Below are 19,719 nucleotides of genomic sequence, written 5' to 3'. Positions count from 1 at the left end.
CTTTGCTACACTATGCTCTCAAGTGCTGCGACATATGATATGACAAGATAGGGACACCAAATTTGCTCATCACAGACAACACCAAAACACTCTCACATAGGTCACACTACAAGAACTCCCTTCGGATTACCCTTCTACCCACCTGCAAAGTGTTTCAGTGCGTTGGGAGGCCTATGAAGAGCAATAGAAAGCAAGCATAATACAACACACCTTTATCCCCATCCCTACAAATATGCTGTCTGGGAGGAACAAGGCTGTAAACATATAAATCAATATGCTCCATACTGATAGACTCTCTCTCTGTTTATAAACTTTGAAACCATCAATATGGACTAGTCATGCCTGTTGCATACCGCAAACAAAGGTTTACTCAGAAAACGAATGTCAAGAGATTGAGAATCTTTGGTCACTGGTTATTAGTGCCTCAGGTATCGGTTACTCGGGGGCAGAGTTACCGGGGACCTCCTGCAATGAGTTTTGAGTAAAGACGATTGAAAAAGAAGAATAGAAATGAACGAGAATATGACGTTTGAGCATGATATTTATTTACTACATGTAGACATAAATGGTACATTAAAGAGCACATTAATCCTTGCTTTTCTTCATCCAAGCTCTCAGCTGCTCAATCTGCAAATTCACACTGCTTTTTGCGGTTCCGCCTGCTGCAGTGTACTGCTCCACACTGTTTGTGTAGTTCCACACCTGAGACACGTCACTCTCAAACAGCGGACTGTGATGAAACAAAAGGCAACACATTAACGCCAATTCTTTTGTATGCATAGTCATTTTATATTTTTAGGTCAAAGCTTCTATTTAAGATTTTTCTGCCGCAGTACATAATAGAAGAGAGAAAGGAGAGCGGAGCATGGGGAAGAAGGAACGGAAAATGTGCTATAAGCTAAGGTAAACATCTTGCAATAATATGATTTTTAGAAATGCATTAACACTATTGTCTTCTTACATTCTTGGAATGGTTTAAATAGACTAAAACTTTTATAGGTAGGTATACGAAATCCCCTTAGAACAGTTCAATACATGTAAAGTATTATGCAATGTATTTCGTATGTAGAGCAGACGAGATATAAATATGCATACGTAGGGTCGTAGACATAGTAAGGTGATGGGTTCTTGAGGTGTACAGCATTGGGGAAGGCACATTGCTTTCATAATATTACATTATACATTGCTTTACATTGACACTTATAGATGGAACATTCTCTTTTACGTATTTTTCACGTAGTACTAGCTTCTTCGATACTGTAGGTTACAACAGAATCTAATTTTTGTGTGGATTTTGTCGCATCTAAATGCAAAGCAAATGAGAGACCAACTTTTTTGTTTATGTAGTCAGTTTGGCTACTTACAAATGCTGGTTATGATTTTTAGTGCTGTACCCCTTAGGACATCTCTATTTAGGGTTGGGGGAGAGTGGGGGCGTGGGGCAGAGGGATTGCCTTGCTGTCTCGTAGCACTAGGACAGGTGTGATGTGAATTCTTATTGTAAATGTAATTTGCGTTCCAAATTAAGCCAGAGAGTTTGTAAATTCCCGACTGGATGTGTGTATGTCCTAAAGTATCAGCAGGTAGGTTTTGGTAATACCTTCATGTTTTAGTGTTCAGCTGGTGTTAAAGCGGATTGCCTATCGAAAAATATCTGAAACACGAGTTTAATACAACTGCTGCTATCTATGTCTCTCATGGGTGGCATAATGAATGCTTCAGCCCATGGGGGACCTCTGGGGTACCTATGCCGTGGGTACCTTAGTTCCATATACTAGGGACTTATAAGGGTACCCCAGTATCCAATCTTAGATGTTCCCAATTACTGAACCTAACAATGCAAGGGAGAAAGCAAAGAAACTGGGCCCCTGACTAGCAGAATCCCAGTCACACTCTAAAAAAACAGCTTAGCACCAGGCAAAAAGTGGGGCTAACCATGCAGAAGGATCCTACCTTCCTACATAACCCCCCCAAACGAAAGGGGATAAGGCTAAGCTTGCCAAGTTGAGTCTTTATTCCCTAAGTGGCCATATAAGGAAGGTCCTGCACTAGCATGGGTACTCCCTATCCTATGGTCCAATGAGAAGTTCCTCCCCTGTAGGGTCTTGGACCCTCTCAAATGTTTGTGGTGTCTCCTGCCATCTCTTTGAGCCAAGAGAGAGGCTGGTGGGGTGTCCGATTAGGGAAGTGAGGCCCTACCAGGGTTGGTCACAGCTTCCTCAGAACACTAGTCACCATTGAGGCCTTTATCTCCATGACTGACTTGTGCCTATCCTTAGGGGTCAACCCCTGGCTGCTTATAGCTTTTGGTTGATCGTGTCTGGTTGGAACAATGGAGGGCCAGTGAAGGTTTGGGACTGCCATGTCTTACTTTGCCCAACAGAGTCCACATGGGGATGTCATTTGCTAAGGGTAAGAGGGATCCCTCAGATTGCTCAGATTGCTGAGCATTATCCACCTGGCTAGTACTACCAGGCTGGGGGTCCACCATCTGTGGATGAGGGGATTCCTCTTGGCAGTGGGCCCGGGGGGCCTGAGGCCTGGTAGAGAGGGGCAGGATACCTGCTCCAGACTGGGTACCTCCTTGGAAGATTCCCCTGCCCTCAGTGGCTCTGCCAGAACAGGCCTGACATCTTCTGGGGAAGTTTCTTCACTGGGATAGCATCAGTTCCCTGAGGAGGCTGACCCTCACCTAAAGTCTGGGGGAGACTTTTCCTCCTCCCCTTTGCTCTCTGGTGGAGCATAGTGGGCCATGCTTTCAGGCTACACTGCTCCTGAATTTCCCTGTGGTTGGACTAGGGCCCTAAGGGTCAAACCAACTTTCTCAGGGAGGCCTAACATTTCTAGATGGGCCTTCAGTTCTACTGCAGCTCAGGCTGAAGTTTCCAAGTCATAGCCCAAGAGGCAATCTAAAGTGAAGTTTGAGGACACTGTAACCCTTTTAGGACCAGTGACCCCTCCCCAGCTGATATTGCCTATGGCTATGGGATGATCTGTTCTATCACCATCAGTGTTGGTCACCTGGTACATGTATGCAGGTAAAAGCTGAAGGAGGGACATCAGTTTTCCTGTAACCATGGTGACACTTGCTCCTGTGTCCCTACAGGCTACAGCTTTCTGATAATTAATCAGAGGCTCCTGTCTGTACTTGCCCAAGGTATTGGGACTTACAGTAAAAGTGGCAAACCCCATGCCAACATCACAGACTAAGGTGACCCATGTGGGGATCTGGCTAGGCCAGTATCCATCTCAGTACCCCATGAGAACTCAACTAAACCTCTGGGTGTGCTACCCGGTGGATCACTACCTGGGGCACTAGGGGACTGCTGTAGTAGTACTAGTAGTAGTTTTCTTATTGCTGGCCTTGGGGCAATCAGAATCATTTTTCTTGTGGACTTGCTTTTAAAAAAAAAAAAAAGTAATACCGTTTCTTTCCAGGGGAAGCAGGAGTTTGGGACCCACCCCCAGAGGAAGTCTTTTGGGAACCTTCAGAAGACTTCTCTTTAGAACTATCCCCACCTTTCTCTTAGGATTTGGAAGTATCTTTCTTCTGGTCACCACCACCATGGTTCTTCCACTTAACTCTGGTTCCGACCCATTTACCTGCCTTCTTTCCTAATTTTTGGGAAGAAGTCAGCTCTGAGTCTACCAGGTACTGGTGCAAAAGCTGGATCTGAGAATTATTAAGGATCTGCTCCTTCATAATCAATTGTTACAATCCTTGGTAGTCATGCACTTTGCTGCCATGTAGCAAGCCTCCCAGAGCCTTAATGGCACTATCTACAAAAGCTACCCAGTCCTGGGTCAGTGCTTTCTGGGTGTCTCTGAACTTAATCGTGTATTGTTCAGTGGTTAAGCCAAACCCATCAATGAGAGCACTCTTCAACACTGAGTAATTATCAGCATCCTCTCCTCTAACAGTGAGGAGCGGGTCTCTACCTTTGTCAGCAAAGGAGAGCCACAAGATAGCTGCCCTCTGACTTTACAGACCCTTTCCAAAGCAGTTATCCATTTGTGAATGTCATCCCCAACATGGTAGGGAGGGACTATCTTGTTCAGGTTCCTATGGTCAAAAGAAGTTTCTCTAACTCTAGGGACCTTGATGCTGCCACCATGGGACTCTAGTCCCAATTTCTTCCTAGCTCGCTTGACGTTGAGGGACTCTTTGTCAAGGGTAAACTGCTCTTACCTGAGCCTAAGCCTAGCTTTCACAAGTTTAATAAGTTGATATTCCCTATCAAAAGAGTTTTCCCTTTTACTAGATATGGAGGTCCTTATTGAATGTCCTGGGGCATTGGAATCTCTTGAGGAGGATCTAGACCTCCTTGGTCTACTCTGCACTCTCCCAGGAGGAACAAAGGGGGCACCCTCTAGGCCACCTGCAGTATTCTCTGGGAAATCTGGGTTGTCCAGGTGGGAGTCATTAGGCTCCTCTTGGCAAGGGGACCATTTTCTTTTTTATTTTCAAAAATAAATTTCCATTCTGGGTTTTCTTTTTGAAAAAAAAGAAGAAAAAACTGTTTGGTGCAGGGCTCCAACCTACATTGAATGCACTGCCCCCAGGGAAGCCATGAAGTTGTGCTGCCCTGGGGCAGCTCATTCAAGTGAAAAACAGAGCGGTTGTGAAGCAGGAGCTCCATATTACACTGTGCAGACAGCAACCCGCCTGCACTTTTAAGAAGGGAGAGGGATCCCCTTGCATGTGGTGCACTGTCAGTGCACCTCCTGACAGCTTCTTTGCCTCTATAATATGGCGCGGGCTCTATAATACAGCGTGGGTGCAGAGGCGAAAGGGATTCCCTTATTTGCATGGGACCACGCCACCAAGCAAATAAGGAATCACCCTCCGGTGACAGCGCTGGTGCTGTATGTGTGAAAACCAACAACAATGTCTCAACTGGTATCCTTGAGGAAAGCAAGTATCGATAAGTTACTTACCTGTAATCCTAGTTCTCTTCCAGGGGTATCCTCATCAAAGTCATAAGCACTAAATATTCCCGCCCATGTGCGGGGACCCCGGAAATAATAAAATTATATATGAAGAACATATATATCCAGCTCTGTATAAGTATACACATATATTATTTTTTCCAAGCAAATGCAGCCCCCATAGAAGGCTAAACAATGTAGATACAATTATCCAATAATGCACCATAGGTATAAAAATACACCTAAATCTCAATTTTTTTTTAATGAGGTAACAAACTCATAATAAAGGAAAAAAGAACACTGTGCAAAACACAGATCCACCAAACATTGTTAGCCTGCAGGCTGCATTGCAATACAATACCATAGAGACTGAAAAGCCTTGTACAGGTAAAAACTGGCACCGTGCCTTTAAGGCAGCCCTGACTCAAATATCCATCATGCCTCAGGGGTGACAGTTGGGTCAGTTGTTCTTTGCGGGACTGTAGTCCTACATACAAAGATATATTTCCTCCATGTTAAATAATACAAACCTCATAATTGCCTGGGGAGGCGGGTGGGTTGCTTATGACTTTGATGAGGATACCCCTGGAAGAGAACTAGGATTACAAGTAAGTAACTTATCCTTCTCTTCCAGGGGATCCTCACCAATAGTCATAAGCACTGAATAGAATAGCAAGCCCACCTTCCACCTGCAGGCAACTGAGAACTGCACTATACATGGAGTAATAAACCATTGACAAATTCAGTTATTGAACAGATTCCTCAAGGAGGTTTGTCCTACTTGAGTGTCTGCTCTGGTGTCCGAATCCCGACAATAATGCCTCGTAAATGTGTGGACAGATCTCCAAGTGGCTGCCTTGCAGATCTCGGAGAGTGGGACATTATTGAGAAAAGCAGCAGTAGCCGCCTTCCCTCTTGTGGAGTGCGCTTTAGGTCGAGCGACCAGTGGCTTCTGCTGATAAGCCAATTTAATGGCTGACACAATCCACCTAGCAATGGAACGCTTAGATGCAGCAAAACCTGTGCGGACAGCACCATAGTTAACAAATAAGTGGTCAGCCTTCCTGACAGCCTTAGTCCTATCTAGGTAGAACTTTAGAACGCCCTTGACATCTAAAGAGTGCAACGCCCTCTCAGCTGGCGATGAGAGGTTGGGAAAAAAGGTAGGCAAGGAGATAGTCTGGTTAATATGGAAATCTGACACCACCTTTGGTAAAAAAGATGGATGAGTTCTCATCACTACCCTATTCAGATGAAAAATAGTGTAGGGCTCTTTAGAACAGAGGGCCTATATTTCACTCACCCTACGTGCTGAAGTGTTAGCTATTAAAAAAGCTGTTTTCCACGTAAGGTGCTGCAAAGTAGCTTTATGTATGGCTCGATACTTTCTTAAGCGTCAGACGAATGTGTGACGTCTCCTGGTATCCCACCTCGGGGGACCGTCTCGACGGTGATAGGCCTATCACCGGAGACCTGGACTTCGACGCCGAATGAATCACCGGCGATGTGTCCTGCCTCGACGTCGAGAGTCTTGTCGTCGACGGAGGGCTTGTCCTGGACGGAGGTCTAGAACCCAATGGGGAATCTCGCCTCGACGTCACTATCTTCTCTGAAGATCTGGAGAACTTAGACGACGGAGGCTCCTGCCTCGACGCCGACCTCGACGGAGGCTCCTGCCTCGATGCCGACCTCGACGGAGGCTCCTGCCTCGACGCCGACTCCGACGGAGGCACCCGCCTCGACGCCGACTCCGACGGAGGCACCCGCCTCGACGCCGACTCCGACGGAGGCACCCGCCTCGACGTCGACTCCGACGGAGGCACCCGCCTCGACGTCGACTCCGACGGAGGCACCCGCCTCGACATCGACTCAGACGGAGGCACCCGCCTCGACGTCGAATGTTGCGACGATGATCTTTGCCTCGGCGTCGACAGCACTTTCGAAGAGGATCGTCTTTCTCTTGACGGCGAATCATGTCTCGACGTCGAAGATCTTGCAGGATCTTTTGACACCGATCTTTGCCTCGGCGTCAACGCCTGCGCTCTTCCTGCGACGTCGACTTCTCTCTTGGTGTCGATTTTGACGTTGAGAGATGTCTTGACGTCGAACGGTGTTTTCTCGACGTTGATCGGCGATGAGCCTCCTTCGATGTCGATGGATGTTTTCTTGACGTCGAAGTAGCCGACGACGAACAAATGCGCTTCGCCACCGGATCGAGCGTCGACGTGGACTTTCGTTTGGAAGCATGACTCCCCCTGGACTCCTCACCTCTCAGCGACGTTCCCGCCGCTGGAGTCTTCGACGCCGAGCCGGACGCCGATGGAGAACAGACAGAGACCAGCTGCTTCGACGTCGACCACTCCGAAAGGCCATAAAGCCTAATTCTCTCTCTCTCTTTCAAAGTCCTCTTTGAAAGGTCCTTGCAGTGACGGCAGGATGCAGGAGAGTGAGAATCTGGTAGGCAGACGATACACACCTCGTGTGTGTCTGAAGAGGCCTTCTTTTTGCCACAGGATGGACACGGCATGAATAAAGAAGGCATTTTTCTGACAGAAAAAGTTGCTAAATTAGTCAGAAAACACAGATGTACGCTTCCCTGACAGTTTAAGCAGAGGAAGCCCAAAAAATTACTAGAAAAGTAACAATTCTTGACTGAAAAGTCAAAAAAGAAGAGAGCTGAGTTCCAGGGTCCTGACAGAAGGAGCCGGAAAGAACAACTGACCCAACTGTCACCCCTGAGGCATGATGGGATATTGGAGTCAGGGCTGCCTAAAAGGCACGGTGCCAGTTTTTACCTGTACAAGGCTTTTCAGTCTCTATGGTATTGTATTGCAATGCAGCCTGCAGGCTAACAATGTTTGGTGGATCTGTGTTTTGCACAGTGTTCTTTTTTCCTTTATTATGAATTTGTTACCTCATTTAAAAAAAAAAAAAAAAAAGAGATTTAGGTGTATTTTTATACCTATGGTGCATTATTGGATAATTGTATCTACATTGTTTAGCCTTCTATGAGGGCTGCATTTGCTTGGAAAAAATTATATATGTGTATACATATACAGAGCTGTATATATATGTTCTTCATATATAATTTTATTATTTCCGGGGTCCCCGCACATGGGCGGGAATATTTAGTGCTTATGACTATTGATGAGGATCCCCTGGAAGAGAAATATGCATGTACAAGACATTACAAGAAGGAAAAGGGAGACTCGTGGTATGTTTTAGAAAGTGCTCTTGGCATCATATATTTGAAGTAACAAAAAAATATAGAACAGATATATCAGCACTGTATGCAACAATGCAAGGGCAACCCAAAACGTACTTGGTGCACTAATGTGCTCGTGACACACAAAGGCGACGGCGGAAGTGACAAGTGAGAGAGCAGCGGAAGGTGCAATGTGACAAAGTGAAAAGAATATATATACAGAAATATATTGTTCAACAAAGATTATTTACAAAAGTTGGTTGAGGTTTGGTTAAACATTTTATGTCAACCATAGTTGAATTTGCGCTGTAGATTGAGCTGAATGGTCGACGGCGTTTCGATCCTATTCAATCAGGATCATCTTCAGGACCAGGTTGCCAATTAAGGGTTGCTGTACAAAAAGGAAAGGGGAGAGATCAGGGAGGGTTAGGATAAGGAAACCGGTGCTTATTGGGAAGTGAAGCCTGCGCAAGGAGGGGTGAGGAGTGGCCTACCTGAAGGAAGTAGAGAGTGGGCGTCAAGGGGCAGCGTGGCTTACTCAATGAAGACCCAATACATATTGTTTTTCAAAATGAAGGTCTTCAAGCTTCAGTCCTTATTACTGATATAGGAGAAGGTTTCCAAGGTTTCAAAAACACACTATGTGTAATCGGAATGGAACTAACTTCCACGGTTACAACAGCACACATCACATAGCACTGTGCTACTGATTAGAATATTCACAATACCATCCTGAATATTGATTGCAATATTAATTACTTACATTTTATCTGTCATTACAGGTGCACTGATTTTAGCACCCATTGAGATTAAGGTTTGTGTGTATATAAGGTTTATGTGAAGAACTAGAATTTACTCAGGCAAATCTTCAGAATGTCCCAGAAGTGGGGAGGGAAGAGATGATTTTCTACACACTATATGGGCCAGTGACTTTTGCAAGCGTATTGGCAAAAAGTGACCAGTGAGTTATGTGATACTGTAAACCTTACTATTGAAATGTCATGGAAGTACTGTGATCTTAATGTTGTTGCTAGGCCTAAGAGATCAAGAATTAAATATAAATTTGCCATTCAGTGGCCTAAGAAATGCAGCATGCCGAAGGGCTCCTGGGAGATAGTTCTCTTAGAATGGGCAATTGCAGAGGAAATTAGGATGAAAATGGTCCTGCCAGATGATAAACTACCTGATGATTTGGACACCTGGTCCGCAATGCTTCACACACTGATGCTAGCGGCTGAAGAAGAGAGAAGGGGGATGGAGGTGTCGCAACTGAATGATGTGAATTGTTAAATTTGGTTGATATTAATGTAAATGGTCCATGCATTCAACTGACACTTTTTATATGTCACTATTATAACCTTTTTTCTGAATTACCTAGTGAAAAGCATCTGTTTGGAGTCAACCGTGGTGGCCCCCTGAAGCTGGAACGTGTTCAGTGCCGGCAGCCAGAGTAAGAAATGTGGGTGTCCTGATAGACAAAGACCTCACTCTAGCCCCACAGATTAACCAGGTGTCCTCAGCCCGTTTCTACACCTTGAAGGTCTTACCCTTCATCCCTTTCTCATTGAGGAAAACGGTGGTGGGAGCTTTGGTGCTGTCAAGGCTGGATTATTCTAATGCTCTATAGCTGGGAGTAGGGGCAGCTCAGCTTTGCAAACTCCAATTGTTACAAAATGCAGCCGTAAGAGTATTACTTAATCTTCCAAAGCATCACTCCACATCTGCTGGGGTAAAGCAACTACACTGGCTTCCAGTCAAATGACGGGTGGATTTTAAGGCTCTGTGCATAGTCCACAAAGCCTTTTACGGTGGAGTGGCATCTGATCTACAAGCTCTGTTCCCTCGCTATAACCCATTGCGCCATCTTAGATCTTCTAATGCGGGATTGGTGTTATGTCCTAAGATAAATAGAGTGAGGTGGGGAGGAAAGCGATCTTCATATTTAGCTGCAAAATTGTGGAACTCACTTCCGACACCACTCCGACTTCAACCAAGTAGAATACTTTTTAGGAAGCAAATTAAAATCTGGCTTTACTCTCAATGCTAATCGATCTAGTCGCACTCGCAGGTACCTTATCTTAGCGCCAAGACGCCTCGGCATTAGTTGCGCTTTATAAATGTCTCAGTCAGTCAGTTATAACTGCTTTTGTCTGTGCAGTTACATTGATATACATAGCATATTAATATTTACGCACAGAGTCATACTTATCTTTTCATTAATAAGGTGCAGACGTGTTTACTGTGACGTGTGGCAGGTTACCATTCATTCAGACATCGTCTGCACTTGCTCAACTAGTTCAGCGTCATATCATATTGTGTATTTCACAAATCATAAGCACTAGGGGCAGATGTATAAAGTACTGGTCGCTAAATACTGGTTTGCGACCAGTATTTTTTAAACCAGTGTGATAATTTGAGGATCAACCTATATACTAATAGGTTGATTTGCAAATTACCGTGTCCCAGTGGGTCACAAACAGACTTACCTCACCAATATTAATGAGGTAGGATGCATATTGTGATCCATTAGGAACCTAAGCCATCACAGGGACGGTGGCCTGCTGGTTTCAGCAAACCACCATGTTTGTGAGTGCTTTTAAATAAAGCATTTTTTAATGCAACCAGTCTTACCTAAAGTAAAACAGGATGCATTTAAAACAATGAAAAGTGCGAGTTTAATTTTAAGAGTAGGCAATGGTACACTTTAAAATGTTTTCTCAACATTTACAAAGGGGAAGGGGACCCCTTACCAATTGCGAATGGTTTACCACTTCCTTTGAGAAGGTAATAAAAGATTCATGTTTTGCGACCGGAATTCGGTTGCAAAACATCAATACATACCACTTCAATTAGGAATTTAGAAAGGGCGCCTTAAACACCCCCCTTTCATTTTTTTTTTTTATTTTTTTTTTATTATCCATGACAGTTCCTTTAAATTAATACATCACGTAAACATTTTGGCAGTGAAAAGTAACATTGATTAAAAGCATACAAAACTTAATTACTGAATAAATCCCTTGTTTCCAAATTCAACCATTCTCTAAGAAATTTGTTAACGCTCCCCAAATTAATAGACCAATACGTTTTTTCCGGGCTCCCCTCAATGCATACAAATTCCACTCAATTTCATAAATACGATACAGCTTGGATCTCCAAATTTCAAAAGTAGGAGCATCAGATGATAACCATTCTGAAGCAATACATATTTGTGCCACAGTCATTGCAAGAAATAAAAAATACTTATGATCTACTAAGTGTCTATTTGTTTTTTGACCGATTCCCAGTAGCATAAGTGTAGGCGAAATTTTGAAAGGACATGCAAACACACCCCTTTCAAATACTGAATAGGTATTAAGTTGCAAACCCAAATTGTGATTTAGTAACTTCTTATCAAATTGCAATTTGAGGTTTATTCATAAAAAAAAGGATTTTTGCGAGTTGCTTGAAACCGCAAAAATGCTTTGTATATCTGGCCCCTAGTATGGTGAAACAGCATTCTCCTCTTTTTTACTAGATCAGTGCCATCTTCACACCAAGGGCACATTAGTGGTATGGGGTTCTAATACATTTAAGTATTATACCAGCTTACTTCTACCATTCCTACATGTTACATCCAACAGTGCTAATTCACACAGTTACCCTCCAAGAATATCTGGGAACACAAACCTGATACCCCTGAGGTCTTCCAAAGAGAGGAACTTGACAGAAATACCCTTCGTCTCAGCCAAGTGGACTGCCTTCCCAGAGACTCCATGAGCTTGTCGGAATGGCATCTGCAATGAAAAAGTACATATTGCTTTACTAGTACTCAGGAGTAATGCTTAAATTAAAAGTCGGACTGAAAGAACAGTAATTCTAACTATGGGCCATATGTATCAAAATGTCCTTTTGCGATTCTCAAATAGCTATTTTTTGCGAATCGCTATTTGAGAATCTCAAAACGTTATGTATGTAGGATTTGCAAATAATTTTGCGAATCCTACACATTCCTTAATTGCGAATCGCAAACTGTGATTCACCATTAAGGAATACCTCCCCATTCATTCCTATGGGCCTAGAGGCCCATAGGAATGAATGGGAAGACATTCTCAATTTGCAATTCTCAGTTAGAGGATCGTAAATTGAGAATGCAATTTCAAGGGTGCCAGGGTCTCAAAAGAACACCCTGTTGTATCCCTGAAATGTGCATGTGTGCACATGTGGCACACATACATGCCCTAAGGGCATGTATGTACACCACACAGCACTTTGAAAAATGCAAAAAAGAGCATTTTTCAAAGAAATCGCAAATTACCACCAACTTGAAGTGGGCGGTTATTTGCGATTCCTTAAGGCCAAATTGCACTTTTTCTGTGCTTCTTACATTGCATTTAAGGAATCGCAATTTGCGATTCCATAAATGCAATCGCAAAATAGGGAATCGCAAATTTTGCGATTTCTTATTTTGCAAGGCAGTTTTCCATTAATACATACCACTAAGCCCAATTGCGATCGCAAACGCCGAAATTCTGTGAATTTCAGCGTTTGCGATCGCAATTTGAAATTATACATATGGCCCTTTATTGGAGTTAAGGTAAGAAACATTTTCTAACAAAAATATAATTTTAGATTTGAGTTACTTATACAAGCTTCCCAACAAAAAGAATGTAAACAAAGCTGGGCCTTCAGTCTTTCATTCAACCGAAGCAGATTTGATTGCGGTCATAATTCCCAGGTAAAATCACTGCACCTTGTACAGCCAAAGTTCTCCTCTACAGATTGCCCTATGGGATTGTGGAACCAACTGTAAGATCAAGTAGGATGTGTGAAGCAATGTCCTAACAACATATCATGTTTTCAGAGGAACAGGAGCTCTACCCCAAACGTACCTATTCACAAATGCAATGATTTTCAAACAAAACTGTTCATGGTCTGCGATTCGATACAATCTGCACAGAGTGGATGGTACATGACATTTTAGCCACTACCCTAGTGGTCCAATTCTGTGTTTTTGGAGGTGAATACTCAGTCTTTTGGGAAACACCTTGTACAAGGATTTGCACGAGTCCAACATTGAGCTGGGATGATGCTGGCTTGGGTGGATATTCCTTTTTTTTATAAAAAAAAGAAGTTGGCGGGAATCTAGTAAATTTACATAATAATAGCGGTTACTGGTAATTGATGTTTCATAATCCTAGTTCCGTCAGGAGTGGGAACAGCACTGTCCTCGACCTTATTTTTTTGGTATTCTAGTGTCCTATGAGACCATCTCCACTTCCTATTGTCAGGAGGCCAAAGAGTGCGATTAGTGTGGTATTTTCTTCAACGCATGTATACAGTATTTCTTTAGCATGAACCAAGCCAAAACGCAGCGGACAGCTGTACTGAGTCAAAGACACACAAAGTCAATGAGTAATAGGAGAGGTAGCTGGTTTGTGGATTGTTAATGTATGGTGATGAAGTGTTCTTTAAAGAGGTGCGTCTACAACCCTGCTAATGGGGGGCAGTGTTGGGATGGCCCTGACGGATGTGGGGGTGCTGTTACAGATCCTGGGTGCACAGATGGAAATGTCCTGCTGCCTTTGCACATATTAGGGCATTCCAAGTATGATTCTCCAGGAAGGCACGGTAGTGAACCTTCATTGTACATCATTAGGTAGTTTTCTGCACTTTTAGTTCAATGGCAATAGGAAGCTTAAAGTATATGCATACTGTCTGTCTGCACTATTACAAATGCTTTTCTATTTCACTGGAAATCAGTAGCTCAGTGTATTTGTGTGCTGTCTGGTTGCATTATTTTAATAACTGACATGGCTTTAATAGCTGACGCGGCACCTTATTTCCTTACCAGAGTGGCTCCCGGTACCTTCTGAAGTGTAAATATGGGTTTTCTTCTTGGCAGGACAAATTATGGTGAGATTTTGCTACATTTGCAGTCCTACAAGATCCGACAATCAACGGAGCTATTTTGGCACTGCAACCTTAAGTATCTCCCTATGCTCCTCCGCACTGCTATCCTTACAAGCAAAGGGTAATGGTAATTTTTCCTGCAGCATCCTCTTTGAAGGAGGAACACAACAAAGTAGTTTGAGAACAAGGGGCCACCATGTGACATATGTTCAGTGCATTCAGGTTTATTTTATCGTTAACAGAGCACATATCAGGCTTGGTGTTATGTTTCATAGGCAATTTCATGCCGCATTACTGAGTGCATATATTGCTGGACATTTGAGAAGGAGTAGTTTCTTTGCTGTAACTCCAGTTCTGTAGTAGGGGTATCTCTGTTATAGACATTCCAGACCCGGGTGCGAGAGGCTCCTCAGGTACCAAACGGGTGCTGAGCAACGAGGGCGGTGTGCCATATGCTCACACTTCCCTCCCAGGATCCTTGAGGCTTCACATGGATATGCCTCCGAAATAAACTCGTTCCTCTCCTCCACTATAACTTTTGGCGGATTATTCACTGTATATATTTTTCACACTGTGAGTCCACGGGAGGGTGAGCCTTAGCGCGCTCACACCACCGGAACTCCGCACCCCCACTCTGGTCCTGACGAAAGCCTGTTAATCATACATTAAGGCAGAAACATGTTGACCGCCACAGAGTGAATCCGGTCTTTTATTTTTTAACCCTCACTCTCTTTTAATAGTTCCAATTAGCAAAACAAATAAAACTGCTTTTTTGACTCAATTGGAAGTTTTTAAATTCACTGTCACCTCACACGAACCCCGCTCCGCAGTAACCTGGCATTGTAGCACACTGGGATGGCATTCGGCCATACCCAGTGGAGCCCGATGATGAAGCATGTCACCAACCAGGTTGGCGAGTGAGGGCTTTATATAAAACCTATAAAACCTATGTAGGTTTACTTTCCTTTGGAACATTATACAGGATTGTAGTGAGTCAGCAGACCCGTGCTCCGTTGACCTAAAGAGGCCCTGTTTAACACACACGGACTTTGTTGCTTTTGAGAAGTATCTCTGTTATAGTCATAATCTAGTGAATAGTCCCGCCCATGTGCGTGGACCCCGGAGCAATAAAAATAATCTCTTAAATTGTCAAGCCATGCAGACCTTCATCTACACTTAGAGAGAATTCAAAGACAGATAATGCAGCCTATATCCACAGGCTACACTGTCCAGTACTTCAACTAGAAAATTCCACCAACATCCACCAACAACACTGCCTGCCCAGCTTTTTCCACAGAGAAAAACCTGCCTCTACCAGCAAAAGCCTCTGGAATGATAGAGAGGGAGGAATGGACAGACAAGCCCCATAGGCTGCCATTATGTGGCTCAGAACAGGATACTGTGCCTTTAAGAAAACTTTCCAGAACTTTTCCAGTATCCCAGAATGCACAGCAGGTCCCTTTTACTTTCAGTTCTTTTTGAAGGCGTAACACGCCAGACCTGTAGCATTCCTTACAGTAACATGTATCTCTCCACCGGGAAGGAGGGCGGGCGCTTATGACTATAACAGAGATACCCCTACTACAGAACTGGAGTTACAGAAAATAAACTACTCCTTCTGTAGTAGGGGATCTCTGTATATAGTCATAATCTAGTGAATAGAATGGCAAGCCCATCCCTACACCAAAACGGCGGTGGAGAAAACTACAAAATAATACCACTATTGTGCGAACAGATTTTGCAGCGAAGCCTGCCCAACCTGAGCATCTGCCCTGGCATCCGTGTCCAGACAGTAATGCGCAGCAAAGGTATGGACCGACCTCCAAGTGGCCGCCTTGCAGATTTCTGCAATCGGAACATTACGCAGCAAAGCAGTCGTGGCAGCTTTGCCTCTGGTGGAATGAGCCTTAGGTTTACCCCCTAAGGTCTTATTAGCCTTTTGGTAACACAATTGTATAGAGGACACAATCCACCGAGAGATGGATGGTTTGGAGGTAGCAAGACCGGTCCTGACTGATCCATAATTGATAAACAATTGGTCTGACCTACGAATATCTTTGGTCTTATCAAGATAAAACTTCAACACCCTCCTAACATCCAGGGAATGAAGAGCCCTTTCCGCTGGAGAAGAAGGATTCTGAAAAAACGTAGGTAAAGTTATGGTCTGGTTGACATGAAAATCAGATATAACCTTAGGAAGAAATTTAGGGTGAGTACGCATAACAACCTTAGCAGCATGAAATACCGTATAAGGTTCTAGGCAACACAACGCCTGAAGCTCACTCACCCTGCGGGCCGACGTAATGGCCACTAGGAACGCCGCCTTCCAAGACAGGTGCTGCAACGAAGCCTTGTGAATAGGTTCAAAAGGCTCCTTCATCAATCTGGACAGCACCACATTCAATTCCCATGAAGGCGAGGGAAGTCTGACAGGAGGGAACACTTTCTCCAAGCCTTCCAAGAAATCCTTGATCACAGGGATCTGAAAGAAGGAAGTCTGTGAAGGACATTTCCTGTAAGCAGTCAAAGCAGCGAGATGGACCTTAATGGAATGGAAATTAAGGCCAGACTGCGCCAAATGCAAAAGGTACGGAAGGATGACATCTTGCTTACATGTCGTCGGGTCAAACTGCTTGGACTTGCACCAGATGCAGAACCTCTTCCACTTGTAAGCATAGGACGTTCTAGTGGAAGGTCGCTTAGCCTCCTTCAGTATATCCATACAATCTGGTGGTAGATTCAAATGGCCATATTGCACTATCTCAGGAACCATGCCGCCAAACTCAAAGACGAGAGGTTGGGGTGCACCAACTGCCCCCTGAACTTCGTGAGAAGGTCAGGCCTGCATGGCAGCCGTATGTGAGGAAGGAGAGACTGGTGAAGCAGGTCCGTGAACCACGACTGTCTGGGCCATTCCGGGGCAATCAGGATCATCCGCGCCCCGGACTGGGACAACTTGATGAGCACCGCCGGAATCAGGGGAATGGGTGGAAAAGCGTACAGAAAGCTGTTCGACCAGTCGATCCATAGTGCATTCCCCAGCGTCCCCCGCTGGTAGTACCTGGATGCGAAGTCTCGGCATTTGCTGTTTTCGGCGGTGGCGAACAGATCTATGTCTGGAGTCCCCCACCTTGCGAAGACGTCCCCTAGTACTTCGTCGTTTATGACCCATTCGTGGGTTTCCTGAATCAGTCTGCTCAGTGCGTGCGCCTGAACATTCTGCACACCTGGCAGATGCGTGGCCATAATCGTCAGTCCTCGGGCCAGAAGCCAGTGCCAGATCGACTGCGCCTCCTGCGACAGCGTGCGTGATCTCGACCCCCCCTGCTTGTTGAGGTAATACATCGTGGTTGTATTGTCCGTCTGCACAAGCAGCGAGTTGGTCTGGAAGGACGGATGGAAGGCCTTCAATGCCAAGTAAACAGCTCTGAGTTCCAGGAAGTTGATGTGGTACGTCGACTCCAACTGGGACCACTTTCCTTGTATTTGTAAGTCTCCGGAATGCGCTCCCCAGCCGTGGAGAGACGCATCCGTCACGATCCTCTGCATGGGAATGTCCTTGTGGAAGGGAACCCCCCTGAGGAGATTGTCCGCCGAACACCACCACTTCAGCGACTGAAGAGCATGCAGAGACAGCCGTATCTTGTCGTCCCAAGAACCTGTCCTCTGATTCCACTGATCCTCCAAGCACTCCTGCAGTGGTCTCATGTGCAGCCGTGCGTGAGGTGTGAGGAAGATACATGAGGCTATCGATCCCAGCAGCGAAGACACCTTCCTCACTGTCGTTGGATGCGCGGTCATAAGAGCCTGAGCCTTCGAAGGAGTGATAACCGTCTCTCCTCCGAAGGAGACACACTTGCGGACAGCGTATTGATGGAGGCCCCAAGTACTGTATGCACTGGACCGGAGTCGGGACAGACTTGGACATGTTGACGTGCAACCCCAGCTTGTTCAAGAGAACGCACGTCTTCTGGAAGTGCGCTTGTGCTTCCGAGAAGGAGGAGGCCTTGATCAACCAATCGTCCAGGTACGGGTAGACAAACACCTTGTTCCTCCGCAGGTGTGCGGCTACCACTGCCATCCACTTCGAGAAGGTCCTGGGCGCAGACTTTAGCCCGAATGGCAGTACTGTGTATTGATAATGATTGGCGCCGACTTGGAATCGCAGGAACTTCCTGTGCTTCTGTGTAATGGGCACATGGAAGTACGCATCCTGTAGGTCTATGGCACAGAGCCAGTCCCCTCGTTGCAGCTGAGGGTAAATCTGGTGCAACGATAGCATGCAGAATTTCTCTCTGTGAATCCATTTGTTTGCTTGCCGCAAATCCAGAATGGGCCTGAACTCGTTCTTGTCCTTCTTGCGAACCAGGAAGAACTGAGAGTACAGACCTCTTCCCCTTTGAGACAGAGGTACGTCTTCCAGCGCCTTTTTCCTCAACAGGATGTCTGCCTCCGCCTGGAGCTCTCGCAGTTGATACCGTGAGCTTACCGGCGGAATCGCTGGAGGCGGGCTGATGAACCGAAGACTGTATCCATTGCAAACAATATTCAGCACCCACTTGTCCTGAGTAATTTTTCTCCACTCTGCCAGAAAAAATTGCACTCTTCCCCCCACTGGAGTGGGTAACGGTTGAAGGGGAAGTAATAGCTTAGGGCCGAGACCCAGCCGGGCCCTTGGTCGCTGTAGCGGACTGCTGGCCTCCCCTACCCTTCTGGCGCTTCTGGAAGGGTTTCCGGAACTGCTGCTGCTGTTGTTGCTGCTGTCCCGAGGCCTGCCCACGCCCTCTGCCTGCTGCCCCGAACCGTCTCTGGAACGGGCGCTTCTTCTCAGGCCTCTCCAACCCGACAGCCGTCAGGGTCTCTGCCTCCGTCTTCATGCGGGCCATTTCGTCGTCCGCATGCTGGCCGAACAGGGTTTCCCCCGAGAAGGGCAGGTTGGCCACTCTTTGTTGTGCCTCCGGTTTGAGTGAGGTAAGGCGAAGCCAAGCGTGACGCCGTTGGTTGATGCCATGACAATATCCATGTGCCGCCAACAGAGACACATCCGCCGCCGCGCTGATAATCTGATTTGACACCAGCATCCCCTCACGCAAAGTCTCTAGAAAGTCCTCCTTTTTGTCGCGAGGCAGCAGCTCTGCGTACTGCTGGAGAGACTCCCACAGGGCACGGTCGTAGCGCCCCAACAGAGCCCCGGCACTCGCCGCCTTCATGGTGGTGGAAGCCGTCCCACAGACCTTTCTGCCCGCCGAGTCCAGCCAACGGCTATCCTTATCCGGCGGCACTGTCGAGGAAGGAGTGGTAGCATGCTGCTTCCTAGCCGCCGTCACAATGACCGAGTCCGGTTTCGGGTCCATCCTCAGAAAGGTCGGGTCCGAGTCCGGCGCCCGATACTTCTTCAGGAGCCTTGAGGGGGCTAATTTTGTCACCGCCGGAGTGAGGAACAACTCCCGAGCGGGCTCCACCAATCCCGGTACTAGTGGCAGCAGGGGGCGAGACAGGTGCTTCTTGTGCAGCGTCTCGAAGATCACGGACGTCGTAGGTGTTGGCACCGTCACCGTGATCCCTAGCTTGGCCGCACCCCTCAGTAGCACCTCCTGGAAGGAGACTACATCGTCGACAGGCGATACACCCGTCACTGGCGAGTCCGACAGCGTCGGAGAGTAGTCCCTGGTAGACGATTGGGTGCGGGATCTGGC

The 19,719-nt window shown here is 45.9% G+C and overlaps 1 protein-coding gene across 1 annotated transcript in view; it reads right to left on the bottom strand.

Moving 5' to 3' along the window:
- Nucleotides 1–523: 523 nt before the first annotated feature.
- ASL (argininosuccinate lyase) overlaps nucleotides 524–19,719 on the bottom strand; it is a 252,739-nt gene continuing 233,543 nt past the window's right edge. The window contains exons 16-17 of the mRNA XM_085649763.1: nucleotides 11,801–11,907; nucleotides 524–730 (exon numbers count right to left, since the gene is read on the bottom strand). Of these exons, the coding sequence (XP_085505889.1) occupies nucleotides 586–730; nucleotides 11,801–11,907 (252 nt within the window). The 3' untranslated portion in view covers nucleotides 524–585. The remainder of the gene's footprint in view (nucleotides 731–11,800; nucleotides 11,908–19,719) is intronic.

This window comes from Triturus cristatus, chromosome 3_2 (genome assembly GCF_964204655.1).
Source record: "Triturus cristatus chromosome 3_2, aTriCri1.1, whole genome shotgun sequence".
Taxonomy (NCBI): domain Eukaryota; kingdom Metazoa; phylum Chordata; class Amphibia; order Caudata; family Salamandridae; genus Triturus; species Triturus cristatus.
Note: the sequence above shows the minus strand (reverse complement) of the source record. Positions and strands in the feature narration are given on the sequence as shown.